General features: G+C 42.6%; 2 protein-coding genes across 8 annotated transcripts in view; both read left to right on the top strand.

The window, feature by feature from the left end:
• Nucleotides 1-16,370, top strand: part of LOC5506705 — a 38,153-nt gene extending 21,783 nt beyond the window's left edge. Inside the window, exons 8-10 of one of the 2 annotated variants that reach the window (XM_048729533.1) lie at nt 8,165-8,310; nt 14,235-14,466; nt 14,682-16,370. In XM_048729533.1, the coding sequence (XP_048585490.1) occupies nt 8,165-8,310; nt 14,235-14,466; nt 14,682-14,974 (671 nt within the window). In that variant the 3' untranslated portion in view covers nt 14,975-16,370. The remainder of the gene's footprint in view (nt 1-8,164; nt 8,311-14,234; nt 14,467-14,681) is intronic. The other variant, XM_048729532.1, reaches the window with a different exon arrangement.
• LOC5506716 overlaps nt 1-19,849 on the top strand; it is a 133,963-nt gene that overhangs the window by 12,822 nt on the left and 101,292 nt on the right. The window contains exons 4-8 of one of the 6 annotated variants that reach the window (XM_048729528.1): nt 1,149-1,206; nt 2,572-2,832; nt 3,338-3,520; nt 5,671-5,910; nt 6,758-6,943. The exons of the other annotated variants lie outside the window; for them this stretch is intronic. Coding sequence (XP_048585485.1) covers nt 1,149-1,206; nt 2,572-2,832; nt 3,338-3,520; nt 5,671-5,910; nt 6,758-6,943 — 928 coding nt within the window. The remainder of the gene's footprint in view (nt 1-1,148; nt 1,207-2,571; nt 2,833-3,337; nt 3,521-5,670; nt 5,911-6,757; nt 6,944-19,849) is intronic. 6 annotated transcript variants of the gene reach the window in all.

Below are 19,849 nucleotides of genomic sequence, written 5' to 3'. Positions count from 1 at the left end.
GAATTTCTGCTGCAACGAGATGTGCGCTGGATTAACAACCCCCCAGCCGCCTCGCACATGGGAGGTGTATGGGAAAGGAATATATGAACGGTTTGGAAGTTCCTTGCTGCCTTGCTAAAGCAGCAAGTACTAGATGACGAGGGTTTGGATACCCTCTTTGCGGGAGTTGAGGCTATAATGAACCGACGCCCGCTAACTGGAGTGTCAGATGACCCGTTGACGCCTAATCATCTCTTGCTAATGTGAGCAGGCTCGTCGCTTCCCCCTGGAGTCTTTAGTAAAGAGGATGTGTAATCGCGCAGACGATGGAAGTTCAGTACCTTGCAGATGTATTTTGGCGCCGCTTTCGCCTTTCGCTGCACGTATCTCGACTCGGTGAAATGTTGAATGATTGAACTTTGTGAAGAGAATAAACGTTAATCAAGTGAATGCGCGTTTGAACTTGTCCTAATAGTGCCGTCGTTGTGTCATTTGGGAATGGCAGACACAAACAGCTTCAAACTCAGTCACACGCTCTTCAACTGTTCAAAACAATCACTAGTTCTTACAAACGCAGTCGCGCTCTCTTAAAAGATAGCAATAGACAAAATCGTGCTCTCACACACGCTTTATGCCCATAAAGATTTGTGGGTAAAATCTATATCATTGCCTAGGCGTCCCTATACTCGGACGCAGTAGACTAGGCACTATGTTCACGCAGGCAGAACGCGGACGCTGACATAGAGTCTAGGATGCCTAAAGCACCTAGACTCAAAAATCGCTTCGAAATAACGATACTTTCTGAACAAACCATTAGATGAAATAAGCTGGATTTATATCTTAGGAAAGGTTAATAGTTTTGTTTTATTTAGGTAGTTTTGGATTGTTCAAATCTACAATATTTAAGGCAAAAAGATAAAAACTAATGCTGAGTGGAACTATTACTGCTACTAAACTGGTTATCGTACTGTACGCATTTTTAGTCTGATAATCAAATAAATAAACTTTCTAGAATTTCTTCTATGCCTAAACGAAAAAATATATATTGTCAATTTTAGCCGACTGTGTAAGCTGTCCGGGACCTCATTTTTTAAAAATGAGTGCACTTCGTGATATTGCCAGAATCCCCCTTCAAACGGGTTTTTTTAAGCTATTTGATTCGGTTATAGGTGATTTTCGCCATTCTCTTCGTTGCCATAGTGACGGCTATTTGGACAGCAAATGCAGGTGAGTCTTACATCATTTAGTGGAAAAGTGTTCAGAGCTCAGACATTCAGCAATTCATGTCTCCGAAATAGTCTATATTAAACGGTTTCATTCGTCTCGGTGAGCACAGAAATTTTCTTTTTTAAAGGCCGCGGAGCCGAATCTTATCCACCACCCATTCCCCCAAAATATATTGCAAATGAGGTGTCCAATTTGAATAGCAAACTGAATCCAAATTATTACTTTGATTGTCAGGGCATCTTACAATTAGGGAAATGTTCAGAAATTTCCGAGATCTATATGGGGGTTGGGTCGAAAGTGTATGGATTGAAATGTTTGAAAAAGGGGGGGCACTGATTTCCTTGCGTGTTGTCTCTTCTATATAATTTGACCAAGTGCCAAATCAGTCTTGGTTTGGGGGCAGTTATTTGGCATGCACAATCCAGGAGTTAAGAATACGTATTAAGCCACATTTTACCTATGCAATGGAAACCTGTCATATGGTTTTCACTATATAATATTTATAAAGAGGTTATCTTCCATATTCAAAATATTAACAAAACGTCTTGATGCTATATGTCGCTGCTCATTCTTTGTTATCAACATCCTCGCTCATATCTAATATGCTGTTCTCCTCTCTCTCTTTCTCTTCTTTCTCGTGCTGCGCTTTTCTCGCAAGGAGAAAAACGAAAAGCCTTTTTCTTTTTTCTGCCTCATTTATAGCATCAACCTTTATCAGGTTGACAACCTGGATTTAGTGGCACCTTTGAAAAATTTGGGTACCTACACTTTTTCCGGATTAATGTTTTCAGCGAATTCCTACCCCTCCACCTTCTGACCAGCTTCAGCTAATCTCTTACTCGCTTTTCTTTGACATTGTTATTGCCGTTCCTTCCTTTACTCCTTCTTTCTTAGGTTTCCAGGAGAGACCGGGGGGGGGACCGAAAATATTGGGAAGCATAAGTCTTTTCAATGATAGCAAACACAATAATAACAAATAGGCTATGAACATATACAGACTTTAAAATGAATTATAAATTAGACTACCTTATAATCATGTCATGTTGTAAACCATTTACAAAGTTCCAATAAAATATCTATCTATCTTGGGGTGGGGGGGGGCACCTAATTTAATCCCTTACTTTTATCAAAATCGCCACGCCTCTCCCCCTCGGGATGATAAATGAACTTTTCCTTAACGGCTTTATTTTTTTGCTTTAACATGATGTCATGATAATAATAATATTCTAGTCTTTCTTTTTTCCTATTACTGTCCACATGGTTTAACGATTGTTGGGGGAATAGGAGACTGTGCCGGATTCGGGTTTCGTGTTTTAAAATATCTAAATGCCCCGTTTTTGCTATTTTCTTTTTATGAAAATACAGGGAACCTAGCTCTTCGCCAGCCCACTGCATCCTTGAATATATGGGAAGGCAGAGCACCTCCTCACCTCGCTGTGGATGGGGTTAACATGTCGAATTTTTTCACTGGGTCTACCATCTGGTGCTTTGGGACCTCCCCAGACCCTACCCACGGAGGGTGGTGGCGGGTGGACCTCGGACGGACCCACGTGGTGGACGAAGTGTTTATCATATCAAGGGGAGATTGTTGCCCAGAAAGACTGGCAGGACTGGAAGTCAGAGTTGGTACGTGTTGATTTAGTCATAGGTGAACATCATCATTGTTGTTTTTTATAATTGTTGATTTAGTTTTAGATGAGCATCATAAACCCTCTGGCAGTGACCACCCTCAATTTATAGTGCTTACAATGCTTACTAACAATACACTCAAGGGGGTACTTGATTTGGAGCTAGCTCTGCTGTGCCTTTCGCGCCAGTATAACTGGTGGGAATTCAAGAAATATAATGAATAGTAAATCAGTGAAATTCCTTTTATACTGATAAGAATCACAGCTGGTAAGACCAGTTTTTCCCAGCCCCCCCCTCCCCTCGCAAACATGCTAACCATTTGTACCCGCTAGTCAGGTAAACAAAATGTAGGTGTTTTTTTTGTAGAATCTTTTTAAAATAGAAGACATTCTTTACCATCTACATCCATAGTGCCATCCTAGGTCCAGTCACTCCTTTTTGTTGCGCGGCCCTGTACATTTTAGTTTATCCATTTAAAATCAACAATCTCATGTCATATCAGGAGACAGCCTGGTGAATAACGGAACAGGGAACCCTATGTGTGGGAGTAAGATAACCACGGGACCTATCAGCAAGCCCATCTACTGCAGACCGGGTCTGCGAGGTCGCTATGTCGTACTCTACATCCCTGGAGTGAATAACAAACTTGATATATGCGAGGTCATGGTGAACCGGAACCCGACAGGTAACCAAAATCCCTAGGGAGGGAGGTAGGGTTGTTGAGCTTCGTCGAGGTCCCTATGCCTTATTCTTTATTCCTTGGGCATACAGCAATCTTATGATATGCGAGGTTATGGCCAAACTTAAGACCTCTCGCGGGTGATTGTTGTTATGTCTTCGTCTTCGTCTCTCTACGAATGAGGCATATTAGACCACAACGTGTTTACTCAGCAGACATCATACGATTACAGTAATGGCTTAAGAATGTGCTCTAGTCACGTAACTATTGATAAAATAACATCTCCCTTTCTAAAGATGATGTCCTTCCTAGGATATACAGATTGATCAGTTCAATGTCTTAGAACTAACAAACAACGTTCTTATGGCTATTGCTCATACATGAAAAACTTGGGAGGTTTACTTTTACGTCCACTTCTTGTGACTACATTAGACGTTTTTCAGCTGTTCTTTTGGCTGCTTTGCTAACTACTTGATTGTCGCAATGCTCTGGTTCTGGTTCTGTCTTTGAATGTTGATCTGCTTGCTTGTTATTTTTCCCAGTAGTCTTAGGCTTGGACTTACAAAGGTACTTTGTTTTCCTCCTTTTTGTTCCTCTGTCTGGTGCGAAAACATACGATCGATGTTTGTCTGCCATTTTAATGACAGTTGCAGGAACTTTTATGTCTCTAACCCTCAAGTTTTTGGTTAATAGCGGGTATTCGTGCAATGGCACCTGGGAAGAAGGGGAACATAAAAGGGGGATAATGGTTGTGATACGGGTAGAAGTTGGTGGTAGGTGTGAGTACGGGAGGGTAATTATGGGGATAATACTATAGAAAGTGGAGTTTGACTATAAGGAGGATTCGGGATGCAGGTGTTCTTACCATGGCGTATTGGGTGAATGGGAAGATTTAAGAAGGGTGTAGGGGAGAGACCGGAAAACAAAAAGGCTGATAAGGGGTAAGGTGTACATGCTGGTGGAGAAAGAAGTGAGTTACAATTTAATGAGAAAACAACAAAAGGTAAAAACATTCCGTAAATATGTGATAAATGACAGTAAATAAGTAATAGGATATTTCATAAAGCTCTTTGATAGGTTAAGCAGCCTCACATGTATTCTAGTACATGGTTTATCATCAGGAGGTAAGACCAAGTACTAGTCAATTGATTGGAACACACCACACCATCCACTTCCCTAAGCAACCTTACGTAGACGTGTAGGGGTAAGGTGTATTGGCCATCCACTCATTCACTTTGAAACACGTCTCAAATGCGAACCTTTTTTTTACTAGGTATCTCCATTTTCCCTCCTCCCCTTAGCATCCAACGGCTCCCAATTTTCCCTTCTCCACTTCGCATTTGACTAGTACTTGGTCTTACCTCCTGCTGATCAACCCTGTACTAGAGTACATGTGAGGATGACCAAACTTAATCAACAGTTGAAAAAGATTTCATCTATGGGGTGGAAGGGGGAGGGAGGAGGGGGTAGGAGAGGGTAGGAGAGGAGATGGGACCACTATGCATCGCTTTTCAACTTGTCGACATGACAAACACATCTGCAATGCTATGGTTTAATGGAACCCTACAGTTAATGCTCTCTCATCGTGGACATTCAGGAACGAGTCTCTTTCAGGGTGTTTGTATTGCAGCCTCTTCATCATCAAACTTATGGTGCCTCTGAATGGCCCCTACCAAGTTTGATTGTCTAAAGATGTTTCTATTTGCGATGTGCAACCTCGTCCCCTGGGTAATTTGCAATATAGCGTCAGATACTGAAAATTACCCAGAATACCCTGGGGACGAGGTGATGAGATGTGAATACTTTTGTTTTTGATGAGTTAAGAATATTTTGGTTCTCGATGACGTCACACACCATGTGACTATCTTGTTGCCCCCCCCCCCCCCCCTTCACTTTTTTATACTCTTATTTTTTTATCTTAGGTGTGGTGTCCCTCTAGGGGGCGCTTCGGGCCGCGTAAGAGCTCCGCTATAAACCATAATGCATATATGCAAATATGCAGAAATCTTATCTAAAAATATGCTATTATATTTTGTTTTAATTTCTAGTGAATCTTGCGTTGAAAAAACCTATGACCCAGATTTCTCTTTATGGTGCCGGCTATGCTTCACAAGCGGTTGATGGGAACACTGACGGGGACTTTTATCTTATTCTAGCGAATCTAGCATTGAGCAAATCTACTGCCCAGTCCACTACTGATAATTCTGGTGATGCTTCACGAGCTGTTGATGGGAACACTGACGGGGAATATTTTAGAGGAAGCTGCACGCATACACAGGATCAGCCAAATCCCTGGTGGCGCGTGGACCTGGCCACTACTCAACCAGTCTCGGAAGTGTTCCTGGTGAATCGTTTAGGAGATCAGGATAGACTAAACAACGTTGAAGTCAGAGTTGGTGAGTGGTGCACTACTACTATACTACTACTACACTGATTTACGCTGAACATTGCTAGGAGTTCTGTATGAATTTTTATAAATGTATACTATTAAAAGTCGCTGAAACGATACTGATTGGCCGCTTAGATCACGTGATCTAGGCGATTCTCACACATTAAACTAGCTCCTCTGGAATTGGCATTCGCTCGGGCAAAATTCTATAGAAAAGCAGGGGCGTAGCAGGGGACCAGTCCCCCCCTTCCAGCAGCCAAAAATACAATAAATGTATGAGACATTACTAAAACTACAGGAGAAAATGTCTTATATAGGCCTTATTGGGCCCCTGGAAGTGGTACGAAACTCCCAAAGGGCGAGAAAAAAAATAGTGCTCATTGGAATGATGCTTATCCGTTTGCATTAATTTCCATCTACGGACCCTGTCATTGAATGAGAACTGGGTTTTCATAACGTTTTCTTTCCAATCTATCGAGAATTAGGATTTTTTATTATTTCTTCCCACGTAACAATTTCTTTGTAAGGTATTTTCTATATAAAGAATTAATAGAAATGTTCTATGTCCTGATGAAGTTGATCGCTGAAAATTCATTAGATGATGACTCATCACATAAAGACATCAACAGGATGTGTCAAGAAGGCCATTTCACTGAAAAATTAGGTTGTCTGAGAAAGTCACTGCTACGGTAAAGATAATATATGAAAATCACATTTACAAAGTTACGGCTCATTTCTTGTAATCCTATAATATTTACTCATAAATAATTGTGACCTTTAGCGCGCATTACATATTTTGCGAACTGTTTAGAAATTACTCGTCTTCCTGAGCCAGGGTTGATGTCTTCCCCCAGGTGACTCTCTGACCGATAACGGCAACACCAACCCTCGCTGTGGAGACATGTTCTCCATGGCAACACTGCAGAAGCTATCCATCTACTGCAAGCCGAGGAGATCAGGACGCTATGTGAACGTGCACCTGGTGGTAGCTAGTGTGATACTCACCCTGTGTGAGGTGGAGGTGTACTCCGAGAGCAAAGGTGCGTACGCAAAGGTGTCTACTCCGAGAGCAAAGGTGCGTACGCAAAGGTGTCTACTCCGAGAGCAAAGGTGCGTACGCAAAGGTGTCTACTCCGAGAGCAAAGGTGCGTACGCAAAGGTGTCTACTCCGAGTGCAAAGGTGCGTACGCAAAGGTGTCTACTCCGAGAGCAAAGGTGCGTACGCAAAGGTGTCTACTCCGAGAGCAAAGGTGCGTACGCAAAGGTGTCTACTCCGAGAGCAAAGGTGCGTACGCAAAGGTGTCTACTCCGAGAGCAAAGGTGCGTACGCAAAGGTGTCTACTCCGAGAGCAAAGGTGCGTACGCAAAGGTGTCTACTCCGAGAGCAAAGGTGCGTACGCAAAGGTGTCTACTCCGAGAGCAAAGGTACAGAGCATAAGTACGTGTGTGTGTATGTGCGTGCGCTGTGCATATTTGCAGGAGTTACCTTTCGAGAGTAAGGTAACTTTGTGGATAGAATAGTGAAAGGCTTCTATTGAAATGCGCACGCGAGCTTTTAGCTCGAATGGCCTATTGGAATAGTGCGAAGGGTGTGCTCTACGGGTAAAACAAATAATTCTTCTTTCTCGTCAACAGCTGTGATCCTCAACAAACCCCCAACACCGGAAGTTCCTGAAATCTACGACATTGAAGCTACTTTTGCAAACTTTACATGCCCCGAGGCGTTTGGGTACCCTGTGCCAGATGTAGCCTGGGTACTTAATGGCAAAGTTTACCAAAACGGTTCTAGTCGTCATTTTCGGACACCAGCCTTGGAGGGGGTGGCGTATGGGGACTTGACATTGGAGTGCATCGTGTCCAACAAACACGGCTCTGACTTGTACCAGTTTCCTGTTAACCATCTCAGTAAGTGTTGACTGTTATTTCCCCTGAATGCACGCCAAAAAAATAAACAATATTCACGTCGCTGATTGGCTGAGAGAAAGAGCCATTGCTTACCGCTAAACAAATAAATAAATGATTACATAAATAAACAAACAAACAAGTAGAAAAAAAAGAATAAATGAAAAAAGGAATAGATAAATAAAAAGCCCTGGCATGTCACATGCGTTCTATTTACTCCGCTGCAAAATGGGTGATTTATTCGAATTTTGAGCAAACTTCAAAAGACAACGCTCTATATGACAAAATGGTAAAATCCACACGTTCCTGCAAAAAAACATAGAGCTATTCTCTGGTTTATATTTTTCCCTACAATACAGGTCACCTCATGATGTGTCGAGATCACCAGACCAAAAATCATCCCACACGAGCTGCCACATATAAAGTCACAGGGAGCTATAGCAACGACGGTGATATCAATGAGACGGTATGGCGGCGATACGAAGCGGAGTCAGCACCCATGCAGGTACAATTTCAAAAATGATATCTGTTCTTTTCCATTTTCCGAAATGGTATCTTTTTGACACTTTGACACTTAGTTAATTTGAAGGATAAACGCTGGCTTCACTTTAGGCAGTGTCTTTTTTTGATATTTTAATTGAAATGAAGAAATTATCCATGTTTTTGCGGTCGAGGTGAGGGTCGAGTGCTCGTGCCATCCTGCACCCCTACCCCCCCCCCCCCCCCCCTCTCTTACACCATGCCCATTTTACCCGCAGCATACCTGTTTTTTTTTTCTTGTTACTAGAACCTAAGAACGCTTGTTACCGTTGTTCATGTTACCCACGCCACTAGTGTGCCTAGTCTGTGTGTTATCTAGAACCTTAGTACGCTTGTTACCGTTGTTCATGTTACCCGAGCCACTAGTGTGCCTAGTCTGTGTGTTATATAGAACCTTAGTACGCTTGTTACCGTCGTTCATGTTAGCCACGCCATTAGTGTGCCTAGTCTGTGTGTTATCTAGGACCTTAGTACGCTTGTTACCGTTGTTAATGTTACCCACGCCACTAGTGTGCCTAGTCTGTGTGTTATCTAGGACCTTCGTACGCTTGTTACCGTCGTTCATGTTACCCACGCCACTAGTGTGCCTAGTCTGTGTGTTATCTAGAACCTTAGTACGCTTGTTACCGTTGTTCATGTTACCCACGCCACTAGTGTGCCTAGTCTGTGTGTTATCTAGAACCTTCGTACGCTTGTTACCGTCGTTCATGTTACCCACGTCACTAGTGTGCCTAGTCTGTGTGTTATCTAGAACCTTAGTACGCTTGTTACCGTTGTTCATGTTACCCGAGCCACTAGTGTTCCTAGTCTGTGTGTTATCTAGAACCTTAGTACGCTTGTTACCGTTGTTCATGTTACCCACGCCACTAGTGTGCCTAGTATGTGTTATCTAGAACCTTAGTACGCTTGTTACCGTCGTTCATGTTACCCACGCCACTAGTGTGCCTAGTCTGTGTGTTATCTAGAACCTTAGTACGCTTGTTACCGTTGTTCATGTTACCCACGCCACTAGTGTGCCTAGTCTGTGTGTTATCTAGAACCTTCGTACGCTTGTTACCGTCGTTCATGTTACCCACGTCACTAGTGTGCCTAGTCTGTGTGTTATCTAGAACCTTAGTACGCTTGTTACCGTTGTTCATGTTACCCGAGCCACTAGTGTTCCTAGTCTGTGTGTTATCTAGAACCTTAGTACGCTTGTTACCGTTGTTCATGTTACCCACGCCACTAGTGTGCCTAGTATGTGTTATCTAGAACCTTAGTACGCTTGTTACCGTTGTTCATGTTACCCGAGCCACTAGTGTGCCTAGTCAGTGTGTTATCTAGAACCTTAGTACGCTTGTTACCGTCGTTCATGTTAGCCACGCCACTAGTGTTCCTAGTCTGTGTGTTATCTAGGACCTTAGTACGCTTGTTACCGTCGTTCATGTTACCCACGCCAATAGTGTGCCTAGTCCGTGTGCTATCTAGGACCTTAGTACGCTTGTTACCGTTGTTAATGTTACCCACGCCACTAGTGTGCCTAGTCTGTGTGTTATCTAGAACCTTAGTACGCTTGTTACCGTTTTTCATGTTACCCACGCCACTAGTGTGCCTAGTCTGTGTGTTGCATAGAACCTTAGTACGCTTGTTACCGTTGTTTATGTTACCCACGCCACTAGTGTGCCTAGTCTGTGTGTTATCTAGGACTAAGAACGCTTGTTACCGTTTTTCATGTTACCCACGCCACTAGTGTGCCTAGTCTGTGTGTTACATAGAACCTGAGCACGCTTGTTACCGTTGTTCATGTTACCCACGCCACTAGTGTGCCTAGTCTGTGTTACATAGAACCTTAGTACGCTTGTTACCGTTGTTCATGTTACCCACACGACTGCCTAGTCTGTGTGTTATCTAGAACCTTAGTACGCTTGTTACCGTTGTTCATGTTACCCACGCCACTAGTGTGCCTAGTCTGTGTGTTATCTAGAACCTTAGTACGCTTGTTACCGTTGTTCATGTTACCCACGCCACCAGTGTGCCTAGTCTGTGTGTTACATAGAACCTTAGTACGCTTGTTACCGTTGTTCATGTTACCCACGCCACTAGTGTGCCTAGTCTGTGTGTTATCTAGAACCTTAGTACGCTTGTTACCGTTGTTCATGTTACCCACGCCACCAGTGTGCCTAGTCTGTGTGTTATCTGGAACCTTAGTACGCTTGTTACTGTTGTTAACGTTACCCACGCCACTAGTGTGCCTTGTCTGTGTTATCTAGAACCTTAGTACGCTTGTTACCGTTGTTCATGTTACCCACGCCACTAGTGTGCCTAGTCTGTGTGTTACATAGAACCTTAGTACGCTTGTTACCGTTGTTCATGTTACCCACGCCACTAGTGTGCCTAGTCTGTGTGTTATCTAGAACCTTAGTACGCTTGTTACCGTTGTTAATGTTTCCCATGCCACTAGTGTGCCTAGTCTGTGTGTTATCTAGGACTAAGTACGCTTGTTACCGTTGTTCCTGTTACCCATGCCACTAGTGTGCCTAGTCTGTGTGTTATCTAGAACCTTAGTACGCTTGTTACCGTTGTTAATGTTACCCACGCCACCAGTGTGCCTAGTCTGTGTGTTATCTAGGACTAAGTACGCTTGTTACCGTTGTTAATGTTACCCACGCCACTAGTGTGCCTAGTCTGTGTGTTATCTAGGACCTTCGTACGCTTGTTACCGTTGTTAATGTTTCCCATGCCACTAGTGTGCCTAGTCTGTGTGTTATCTAGAACCTTAGTACGCTTGTTACCGTTGTTCCTGTTACCCACGCCACTAGTGTGCCTAGTCTGTGTGTAATCTAGAACCTTAGTACGCTTGTTACCGTCGTTCATGTTACCCACGCCACTAGTGTGCCTAGTCTGTGTGTTATATAGAACCTTAGTACGCTTGTTACCGTTGTTCATGTTACCCACGCCACTAGTGTGCCTAGTCTGTGTGTAATCTAGAACCTTAGTACGCTTGTTACCGTTGTTAATGTTACCCACGCCACTAGTGTGCCTAGTCTGTGTGTTATCTAGAATCATAGTACGCTTGTTACCGTCGTTCATGTTACCCATGCCACTAGTGTGCCTAGTCTGTGTGTTATCTAGAACCTTAGTACGCTTGTTACCGTTGTTCATGTTACCCACGCCACCAGTGTGCCTAGTCTGTGTGTTATCTAGGACTAAGTACGCTTGTTACCGTTGTTAATGTTACCCACGCCACTAGTGTGCCTAGTCTGTGTGTTATCTAGAACCTTAGTACGCTTGTTACCGTTGTTCCTGTTACCCACGCCACTAGTGTGCCTAGTCTGTGTGTAATCTAGAACCTTAGTACGCTTGTTACCGTTGTTCCTGTTACCCATGCCACTAGTGTGCCTAGTCTGTGTGTTATCTAGAACCTTAGTACGCTTGTTACCGTTGTTAATGTTACCCACGCCACCAGTGTGCCTAGTCTGTGTGTTATCTAGGACTAAGTACGCTTGTTACCGTTGTTAATGTTACCCACGCCACTAGTGTGCCTAGTCTGTTTGTTATCTAGGACCTTCGTACGCTTGTTACCGTTGTTAATGTTTCCCATGCCACTAGTGTGCCTAGTCTGTGTGTTATCTAGAACCTTAGTACGCTTGTTACCGTTGTTCCTGTTACCCACGCCACTAGTGTGCCTAGTCTGTGTGTAATCTAGAACCTTAGTACGCTTGTTACCGTCGTTCATGTTACCCACGCCACTAGTGTGCCTAGTCTGTGTGTTATATAGAACCTTAGTACGCTTGTTACCGTTGTTCATGTTACCCACGCCACTAGTGTGCCTAGTCTGTGTGTAATCTAGAACCTTAGTACGCTTGTTACCGTTGTTCCTGTTACCCACGCCACTAGTGTGCCTAGTCTGTGTGTAATCTAGAACCTTAGTACGCTTGTTACCGTTGTTCCTGTTACCCATGCCACTAGTGTGCCTAGTCTGTGTGTTATCTAGAACCTTAGTACGCTTGTTACCGTTGTTAATGTTACCCACGCCACCAGTGTGCCTAGTCTGTGTGTTATCTAGGACTAAGTACGCTTGTTACCGTTGTTAATGTTACCCACGCCACTAGTGTGCCTAGTCTGTTTGTTATCTAGGACCTTCGTACGCTTGTTACCGTTGTTAATGTTTCCCATGCCACTAGTGTGCCTAGTCTGTGTGTTATCTAGAACCTTAGTACGCTTGTTACCGTTGTTCCTGTTACCCACGCCACTAGTGTGCCTAGTCTGTGTGTAATCTAGAACCTTAGTACGCTTGTTACCGTCGTTCATGTTACCCACGCCACTAGTGTGCCTAGTCTGTGTGTTATATAGAACCTTAGTACGCTTGTTACCGTTGTTCATGTTACCCACGCCACTAGTGTGCCTAGTCTGTGTGTAATCTAGAACCTTAGTACGCTTGTTACCGTTGTTAATGTTATCCACGCCACTAGTGTGCCTAGTCTGTGTGTTATCTAGAATCATAGTACGCTTGTTACCGTCGTTCATGTTACCCATGCCACCAGTGTGCCTAGTCTGTGTGTTATCTAGAATCATAGTACGCTTGTTACTGTTTTTCATGTTACCCACGCCACTAGTGTGCATAGTCTGTGTGTTACATAGAACCTTAGTACGCTTGTTACCGTTGTTCATGATAGCCACGCCACTAGTGTGCCTAGTCTGTGTGTTATCTAGAACCTTAGTACGATTGTTACCGTTGTTCATGTTACCCTAGCCACTAGTGTGCCTAGTCTGTGTGTTATCTAGAACCTTAGTACGCTTGTTACCGTTGTTCATGTTACCCACACCACTAGTGTGCCTAGTCTGTGTGTTATCTAGAATCATAGTACGCTTGTTACCGTCGTTTATGTTACCCATGCCACCAGTGTGCCTAGTCTGTGTGTTATCTAGAATCATAGTACGCTTGTTACTGTTTTTCATGTTACCCACGCCACTAGTGTGCATAGTCTGTGTGTTACATAGAACCTTAGTACGCTTGTTACCGTTGTTCATGATAGCCACGCCACTAGTGTGCCTAGTCTGTGTGTTATCTAGAACCTTAGTACGATTGTTACCGTTGTTCATATTACCCTAGCCACTAGTGTGCCTAGTCTGTGTGTTATCTAGAACCTTAGTACGCTTGTTACCGTTGTTCATGTTACCCACACCACTAGTGTGCCTAGTCTGTGTTATCTAGAACCTTAGTACGCTTGTTACCAATGTTCATGTTACCCACGCCACTAGTGTACCTAGTCTGTGTGTTACATAGAACCTTAGTTCGCTTGTTACTGTTGTTCATGTTACCCACGCCACTAGTGTGCCTAGTCTGTGTGTTATCTAGAACCTTAGTACGCTTGTTACCGTTGTCCATGTTACCCACGCCACTAGTGTGCCTAGTCTGTGTGTTACATAGAACCTTAGTACGCTTGTTACGTGTACCTTAGTGTGCCTGGTCTACTTAGTCTACCACTACTGCTGTTTATGTTACTTTTGCCCTGATGATTACAGGCCAGTAGCCAGAATCAAAATTTTACCGACGAGGTGTGCGTCTCACTTGCCTCATGCTGGCTACGGCCCTGATAAACAAATAAGATTCCTACCTTGTTACGCTTGTTCACAAAGTAACAAGAAAAAAAAGAGATATTCTGCGTGTAAAACGGGCACCATATGCCCTCTCTAGCAACGAGCCTGTGACAGTCCCTGTGCCCATCTAGTTACAAGCCTGCGAGTTTTGTTTTATTCTAAATATTCGTATTCTACATACGTTTTAGCGGTCGAGGTGAGGGTTAAGTGCTCGGGCCCCCTGTGCACCCTCTAGCTACGATTCTTTGAGTTCTGCTTTATTTTTTCCTAAGAGGAAAGTAATTCATATTTCTTCCACCCCACCATTAGCTCGCCGAGTCGTGCGTACCTACCCATCGCTGCAACACCAAGGCCACCGGATGGATGACGGAACCTCATCCCAGCGCCCGCGATGGCGTGTTACAGCGGACAGTGTGTTTTCACTGGGACGGCGATTGCTGCCGTTATCAGACTCAAATCTTTGTCCGCCGTTGCCATCGATTCTACGTGTACAGACTTAAAGCGCTGAAGTTTGCTGTGGAGGCAAGATACTGCACTAGAGGTACTCATAGCTACAACATCTCATCGATTGGTTTACTATCCAGGGCCGTAGCAGGGGTGGGGCACTGGGGTCACGTGCCCCCTCCCCCAATATGTTAAAATATTATAAGAAAATGACCAGTAGGGGCGTGGCTGTGCCCCCCAATATTCCTCGATTGGTTTACCATCAAAGTCAGAATCTTTTTAAATGTCTTGTTTTTTCCACTCTTGTTTCAGCTCTTAAGACACCATACGATGAAAGCATCTTGATGTCCCAGTACATATCACCATCTGGTCACGACAACTACGCGTTACCACGTCACGCTGTCGCCATAGAGCAAGATGTCACGGTGGAAGATTGCGTTATGTTCTGCATGCTGGATCGCAGGTGTCAATCACTAAACTATGTCACAAGAGACAAGACTTGCGAGATCAACAACTCGACCAGACACGAGAGCGACGATGATGTTACACCAAGAGCAGGAGTGCTTTATTACGAGCCTGTACAGTTTTTACATGTCAACGATTAGTTGCGTGTGGTGTCAGTGATAATGGGTTTTGATGTCAACGATTAGAAGCGGGAAGTGTACGATAGTAAAACAACCCCAGAAGGGTATGTTAGAACCCCAAGAGGGGATGTTAGAAGTGCTCCACTACGAGGCTAAATGGGTTAAACACGCTGAAAATATTTACGTCATATCAACAATGCGTGTGGTACACGGGCCGTAGTGGTGCCAGTAGTAATGATGAGTGATGCTTGCGCTGTTAACACGGGCCGTAGCGGTGCCAGTAGTAATGATGAGTGATGCTTGCGCTGTTAACACGGGCCGTAGCGGTTACAGGAGTAATGATGAGTGATGCTTGCGCTGTTAACACGGGCCGTAGCGGTTACAGGAGTAATGCTGAGTGATGCTTACTCCGGTTACACGGGGCGTAGCGGTGCCAGTAGTAATGATGACTGATTTAGATGCTGTTTAAACTGGGCGCAGCGGTGACTATCGCAGAAAACAATGTTTTTAATTTTTATTGACCACAATAAGCAGGTAAATCAGACCTTTCCAATTCTAATCTTTACTTCACAACTCAACTTTTTAGATTTTGGTCAGAGCTTAAAGCAGTAAACCGACAAATTCGCTTTGAACTCCTTTTTAAATTTAAAAGCTTTTTAATCATCAAATCAATAATGGATAATTGTTAAACAGAAATTCCTTCTTTATTTAGTGGGAGTGATATAGGGAATTCTAAATTTCACCGAACAGCGCAAAAGTGGCCCCAAATGTGTTATAAATCTTAAACGTGTAAATAATAGACAGCTACAAGTACTACTGTACGTCACGTTGGATTGAATCTATTACATTTTTATGGAAGAATACTTGCATAAAGTAACAACTGCGTATGTTCTCTCTATTAACGGTCAATGAGCCGGTTCAAAATACTCATTGACAGAGCTTGAGTTACTTGTGCTTCGATGACCTTTTGCGTTTCGGACACATATTTGGCAAGCTAATCTTTTGAATTTTCTTCGAAACCACATGCCATTTTCACTCCTTGGTTTAGACACCATTTATTTTTATCGCTATCTCATTTTAAGGAAAATCTTGTAGTGACAGGCCCTTTGAGCATGCGCAGTTCAGTTTTAAAACTTAATCATTATTCTATCTTAGAGTTACCTTGACTTCATTGATTCTTTTGTAAATACGCAGGGACGAGAGACCAACTCTGTGATTTCCCACGCCCTTGCGCTTTTGGCTGATTGGTTCGTTTTGCCGAATGTATCCAATTCTCCCTATTTATCTCCTTTCATGTGGGACATCCACATGGATTGCTGTCTGGTCCTAGCGTATAAATATAGCGACCTTAGTTCTGTTGTTTTGTTGTTATATTGTGTGGTTGCGACTGTGAACAATTAAAGAATTGGAAATACCAGTCTTGCCTTCGTCTTCATCTTCGTCTTAAAGATCCCGGCTACACTCTTTTTTTTATAAGAACCTTTTTTTATAAGAACGTCCAGCCTGAGTTTTCACCAAATATCAAGAACATACCGAGGCTCAGATAGCAGAAAAAATTTCCTTTTTTTAGTCCTGATGCGTTCTAAAATGCAGAATCAATTTGTGCTCATAGTAACAACCTTATTATTGCTATTGATCATTAGTGTAATTCTCTTCCTTATAAATCATATGGGTATTATATTCTTTATATACAATAAAATTTAAGAACATCGTTAAGAATATATTCAGCCTTGAAATGTCCCAAAAATAAGAACGGGCCAGCCTCAACGGAAAATTCTTATAAAAAAAGAGTGTAGTCCCCTAAACATAGAGGGTAATCATATTTTATTTTTGATTTCGTCTTTCATTGTCCCCCAAAAAGAAAGAAACCCGATTATTTTTGCAAGGACTTAAAAAAAATATCAAAGAAAGTGTAGAAGGGATAGAAAACAATTTTCTCCTTTTTCTTGAAATTTTCACGTAAAAGCCGTGTGGATATAGCATCTATAAAGAATCAAAGAAAAAAGAAAATTCCTGAATAGCTATTTAAAAAAATTCTACATTATGTGTTGCTTAGAATGCAAAACATTATGTAGAATTATATTGCATTAAATTAAATAAAAACTTACAACATGACTTCTTCTTGTGTTTTTAATGTCTAGAGTTTTATTACGGTTATTTTTTCTTGAAAAACATATCAGCACCCTTACCATAACCCTGTTTGCATTTGTCGGAAAAGATTCGGAAACCAACCATGCGGAGTGTGATCACATTCCATTTCGCAATTTAGACAATAGCTAATAGAAAACGACCAAAACATAGAGATCGGGGGAAAGGAGCTGGAATTATGCGTCGTTTAGTTACGATAAAAATATATGAAGGAGGTTTTCAATGACTCCTCAATTTACATAGCATGCTAACTAACCATCAAAACATTCGGTCAGCGATCTAGAAAAACATTGTACGTGGGAATTGGAAATTAGACGCATTTTTACTGTTGCAGCGCCGAATGAAGTGGTAGCTCTCTAAGATGGCGAGGCATTATCAACGTTCTAAGAAAGAAATCTCGCGATCTAAAAATTTTTCAATCGGTTTTGGCATCAAAAGAATTTCTTTGAATATAGGTATCAAGCAAAATACTCGTCGGTTGTTGAATTTACCTCCTTGGACAAAGTTGTGGTCGTCTAAATATTACGGGTTATTATTGTATAAATTAAACCTCTAAAATCAACATCTTCATTTTCTCAAAAACGCTCATGTGAAAATTGTTTAAAATCACCACGCAATTGGAAAACGATAGTATCTTCAATTTCGGGTAGCCTGTGCTGAAAAAACTAGAGAGGGCCCAAAAGTGGGTGTAGTATGCATACGCTTTTTCCCGCCGAATTTTAGTTCACTGAACATGGCAGCTCAAAGGAAGGTATGGCTTTCTATGGTGGGTCGTCATCGGAAAACACCGGGGCCATGTATCGGGGGTTTTAACAGCGTCACAGTCCCCGGTAGCCGGGAAAGTAACGCACATTTCACACCACATAAATGTTACTTTCCCCGCTATGTCCCGGGGGTCGAGCTTGTGATCTCTAGGTAGGTTAATGTATGGTAATGGTTAGATTAAGTAGGGTGACGTCATATCTTGGAGATACCACGCCCTACCTTGAATTATTTCAGCATATTTAAACTTTCATCCTTCCTTGGTAATATAGTGCATTTATATCTACAAATCAGTGCAATGTGCCCGTGCAGCAAAAGCGCAAAGTGGAGAGGTGTCGAACTTCTGGTACTGTAGTAAGTCGCCTTTTCCCTCGAACAGAAGAAGAGTCTTACAAAAGAATAAGAAATCCATGGACTTCACTTTCTAGCCTTTTTAATGTTTATTATTTGCCCTTTTTGATCATGATGAGTTGGTACGCGGAACCAAATGATTTTCTTGAATATCTCGCGAAGTATACATGATATGACAATAAAGCTTGGCATAGTGATAGATCGGGGTAACTTAAAACAATTTGCACCTGGTCCAGTCATTAATTTCAGCGAAATATAGAATTTTTTGTTACCACGGTAACCGTTGTCATGGTTACGGGCTCGATGGACCAGATACAAAGGCTATTTATTATGGGGCTTTTGACTATGAATAAATATATGTGCTTAGAACACCAAATTGCACTATATAAGTTTCCCCATTTTCGTTTTTGGCTAATTGATATGCAAATATATGCACATTTGCTGCTTCCATGGCAACAGACTGTGCAGATCATATTTTCTCCTATGGTTATTCACCTTTCCAAATTTGGTTGTTGTAGGTTATCGGAGTCTTGTATTTCTGAATAATGCTTAGATATCCGCGTATAAGCCCATAGTCAAGCCTTAATTAGCCCAAGTAGAAAAGATACAGGAGCCCACGGGAACTGCTTTCTAGACTTTTGAGGTATCTTCATACCTTTACTTTATTTGCACTTCGCAGCCCTTGTTCTAGCTCTAACTTACTCACGTCTCTCCATCTGAGGTCATTATACTTTAGAGAGTGAGTTTTCCGCAGTTGTTATGCTGATTTCGTCATAAACAGAAAAAAGACCCTGGGGAACTACACAATTTAGAATTTGTAAACAGCTATTCAGGAATCTTTATTTTTTTGATACTATATCCATGACTTTTATGTGAAAAATCCCAGAGAAGGGTAAACACAATTGATACTTTTGTAATGGCAAAAATAATCGTTCTTTTTCTGTTTTTTTTTAGGAGGGGGGGGGGGGGGGGCAATGAGAAACAAAATCAAACACATAATATGATTACCACCTACTAACATACTGAGGTAGTTCTGTTGAACAATTATTCAATACTGTGATGATTATAATTTTTTCAATTTAAAAGGGAATTTAAATCAAATTTGTCGGTATACTGCTTTAAGCTTTGAAAAAATTGCATTTAGTGCATTTTGATTAGTCAGCGCCTTTCGGAGAGGTGGCGTGCTGGGAGGGCCAGTATCAATCAGTTTTACACCTGGCACCGCTAAGCCTCGTAATATATAGATTCAGGCACTGCCTATAAGCGGCGCCAACATTTAACAGCTTTTTTTGTGTTGAATGATACAGGTAGTTTTAGGGGATCTAGGGGCGCAAGCATCAGTCAGCATTACTCCTAGCCCCTCTACGCCCCTTTCAAATAGCACCAGCACCAGTTAGCATTACTCCTGGCCCCTCTACGCCCCTTTCAAATAGCACCAGCATCAGTCAGCATTACTCCTGGCCCCTCTACGCCCCTTTCAAATAGCACCAGCATCAGTCAGCATTACTCCTGGCCCCTCTACGCCCCTTTCAAATAGCACCAGCATCAGTCAGCATTACTCCTGGCCCCTCTACGCCCCTTTCAAATAGCACCAGCATCAGTCAGCATTACTCCTGGCCCCTCTACGCCCCTTTC

The sequence above is a fragment of the Nematostella vectensis genome, chromosome 6 (genome assembly GCF_932526225.1).
Source record: "Nematostella vectensis chromosome 6, jaNemVect1.1, whole genome shotgun sequence".
NCBI lineage: Eukaryota > Metazoa > Cnidaria > Anthozoa > Actiniaria > Edwardsiidae > Nematostella > Nematostella vectensis.
Note: the sequence above shows the minus strand (reverse complement) of the source record. Positions and strands in the feature narration are given on the sequence as shown.